Raw genomic sequence first — 3,480 nt, forward strand, 5'->3', positions numbered from 1 at the left:
CAGTTAATTGATAACAAAAATCTTAAAGTTTAATATTTTTAAACTATTCTCATATTTATCCTAAGTTGATTAAAAATCTTCTCCTATATAAACACATTCCATAGTGGTGTCCAGGGTTTCTTATTCCTTCTAGCCAGAAAATAGTACTTTTACCACATCTAAATCTCTTCTATGCAGTTATATTATCTTGTCTTTCCTCATCTTTAGAAGAAAGCAGGGTAACTTCTTTTTATCAACTTAAATTACATATATATCTATGTGTTGTTTGTGAATATATGTACATATTTATATATTACTTTAACGTTGTGTTTAAATCACTCATTACCTTGTTCACTCTAGACGAGCTATGATCAGCCTTCAATAGCACCTACTTTCTATTATATTAATTCCAAATGCCCTTTGTTTTACCTTCACTCTGCTGCCTGTCTTTTGGCCCCTTAACCCCTTCATAGCAGGTAGAGACTGGGTAATAAACACACTAAAGTATAGTGATTCCCTCATTCTCTTCTGTTCCCACCTGTTCCTGTTTAATGCATTGTGCTCCCCTCAAGCTTTATAGTAGCCGGGATTTCAGAACCAGTATTTTTACTGTTTGCAAATACAATTAGAAAAGGAGAGGATTCTTTTGTAAACATGTATGTATGTTTTGCTTTTTTCTCTTAGGAGAAGTCCCTTCCTGGTGTTGTGATGGCACTTGTATGCAATGTATTTGACATGCTTTACCAGCTTGCCAATCTAGAGGAGCCAAGGTAAATATGAATATTTGTGGAGCTTAAAAAAGAAAGTTATTAAGGTTAGGGAATCAACTAACTTTTCACTTGAAGTGTAATTTACCAAACATTCCTTACTAAATGACTTTGTTAATGAAACCGTGGCTTTTGTGAAAAAATTTCTATTTGAAAAATTTCAGGATAACTCTACGAGTACGAAAGCTTCTGCTCTTGATACCCACTGATCCAGCCATTCAGGAAGCCCTTGATCAACTTGATTCTTTAGGAAGAAAGGTATGAGTGTAATGGACACTTAAGTGACTGGCATAGAAGTTTTATACGACAATTCTGTGAACATTCAACATGAAATCACATTCAGGCCACGTGATACCATCTTTCCCATAAAATTTTTCCTGTTTTTGAAAAATGCCTTTGCCCTGAATGAAAATCAAGACTTCATGTTGGCTTTTAAAGTATTTAGGTAGAGTTGATAAGGACATCATATTTTAGAACTGAAAGAACCTTTAATATCATCTACTTCTACCCTTCCCACGTATTTATTAGGAAACCGAAGCCCAGAGAGAGGGAATGACTTATCCATGATCAGACTTTAATTCTGGTTTGTTTGAGATGTTTCTCTTCTGTGTCATGATTTTTCTCTAAATGTGATCGTTGCGTACGTTGGAGTTCCTTGCAGAAATGGATTAGCGTTTAATTTTTTCACAGTTGATATTTTAAGTTTATTTTGTTCAATTTTTAGAAAGTTGGTCCTTAAAAGTTTTATATATATTAAAATTGTGTTTTATCTATAATATTATTTAATTATGTTCTCAGAGTAAATCATTTAGAACAAAGTCAGTAGTATTGGTAAGTTGTATGTTTTATATTTCAAGGGTTGACATTTAGATCAGCCGATAGTCTTGTCACATGTAGTTTATATATTTATTTGAGGGAGAAGAGAACTAAAGTAATTATAAGAAGTATCACTAATTTTAGCTTTAAAAACTTCTGAAGACTTCAGTAATTTTTATAATTTTCTTATCAATATTTGATGTACACATTTTTAAAACGCTGAGTCTAATTAAAATGATCTTGCTGGGGTTGCCTAGAATATATTCTCAAAGACCTTCATGTAGTATTTGAATATTGTTGATCACTTTTAATTTGTGTGATAAAGTTTATTGTTTTGTTATTATAGTGATGTGTTTTTAGGTTAATTTTTTTTTAATTTCATTTTCTAAATAGCTTATGTTAAAGAAGACAAGAATATTAGAATATGTACTGAGATCTGTTTCTCTTTAATTTGTGCATTTAAAACATATATTCCGTTTTTTGTTCTTTTAAACTTAGAAAACATTGCTATCTGAATCAAGTTCTCAGTCTTCAAAATCCCCTTCCCTTTCTTCAAAGCAACAGCATCAGCCTAGTGCCAGTTCAATTTTAGAAAGTCTATTTCGATCTTTTGCTCCGGGAATGTCCACCTTCAGAGTGCTTTACAACTTAGAAGTAAGAAACCTAATTTCATTTCATTTTTGGTTTGACAGATCCATTTTGGTTTCAGATTCTCACTTTCAGAAATAAGTATGTTGGTTTCTGTTATTGTAAGATGATCTGTTAGAAAATGAGTTTTGAAAAAAATAGAACATAAATTAAAACATTTTATCGTTTTTGAAATGCTCAGTTGTTTTCAGTTTATACTTATGTGCACTATTATGCTTGCAAAATAGCATCTAAATAAATAATTGTTGTTGTTGTTGTTGGTTGCCTTCAAGTAGGTTCCAACTCATGCTAAACCCCATGTGTGTCAGAGTAGAACTGTACTCCAGAGGGTTTTCAGTGGCTGCATTTTCAGAAGTTATTAAACACATCCCAATTTTTTTTAAATCTATTATAATTTGTTGATGTCGTTAGTTGCTGTCTAGTCAGCTCCAACTCATGGCGACCTTAAACATAACAGAATGAGATGTTGCCCGGTCCTGTGCCATCTCCATGATCTTGTTATCTGTAACGCTTTCATTGGCTAATTTTAGATTGCCAGGCTTTTCTTCCTAGTCTGTCTTGGTCTGGAAGCTCTGCTAAAACCTGTCCACCATAGATGACCCTGCTGGTATTTGAAATACCAGTGGCATAGCTTCCAGCATCATAGCAACACACAAGCCACCACAGTACGACAAACTGACAGATGCATGGTAGCTCTTGACATTAATGAAGCTTTATGAGGAATTTGTTGGTAAGCATGCTAACATTATTATCTCAGGGTGGTCCAAACAATCCTCTGAGGTAGTATATACTGTCCGCATTTTGCTGGTAACTGAGGCAAAAGGGAAAATCACATGTCTCTCAGCTAGTAGGTGGTAAAACTGGAGTGTAGACTAGATTTGTAGTCTGGTACTGTAGTATGATTATTTATGTGAAATAATTCTCTGCCTTGCCAGGATATCCATGTAATCTTTCCTTTAGGTAGGCATTGCAGTGTCAGATGTACCTGGATTTGAATTATAGCCTCATGACCTTGAGGTCACTTCACCTCTCCAGTCATAGTGAGATTAAGAAATAATGCATGTTAGCAGCTTATCTTATGCCTAGTGCATGATAAACCAAACTGGTTGCCATCCAGTTGATTCCGACTTATAGCAATCATATAGGACAGAGTAGAACTGCCCCATAGGGTTTCCACGGCTGTAATCTTTATGGAAGCGGAGTGTGCCGCATCTTTCTCCCATGGAGTGGCTAGTGGGTTTGAACAGCCGACCTTTCATTTAGCAGCCAA

General features: G+C 34.6%; 1 protein-coding gene across 1 annotated transcript in view; it reads left to right on the plus strand.

The window, feature by feature from the left end:
• USP24 (ubiquitin specific peptidase 24) overlaps nt 1-3,480 on the plus strand; it is a 145,041-nt gene that overhangs the window by 83,507 nt on the left and 58,054 nt on the right. The window contains exons 29-31 of the mRNA XM_023727032.1: nt 664-749; nt 911-1,004; nt 2,061-2,216. Coding sequence (XP_023582800.1) covers nt 664-749; nt 911-1,004; nt 2,061-2,216 — 336 coding nt within the window. The remainder of the gene's footprint in view (nt 1-663; nt 750-910; nt 1,005-2,060; nt 2,217-3,480) is intronic.

Source organism: Trichechus manatus, unplaced genomic scaffold (genome assembly GCF_000243295.1).
Source record: "Trichechus manatus latirostris isolate Lorelei unplaced genomic scaffold, TriManLat1.0 scaffold00015, whole genome shotgun sequence".
In the NCBI taxonomy this organism is placed as follows: domain Eukaryota; kingdom Metazoa; phylum Chordata; class Mammalia; order Sirenia; family Trichechidae; genus Trichechus; species Trichechus manatus.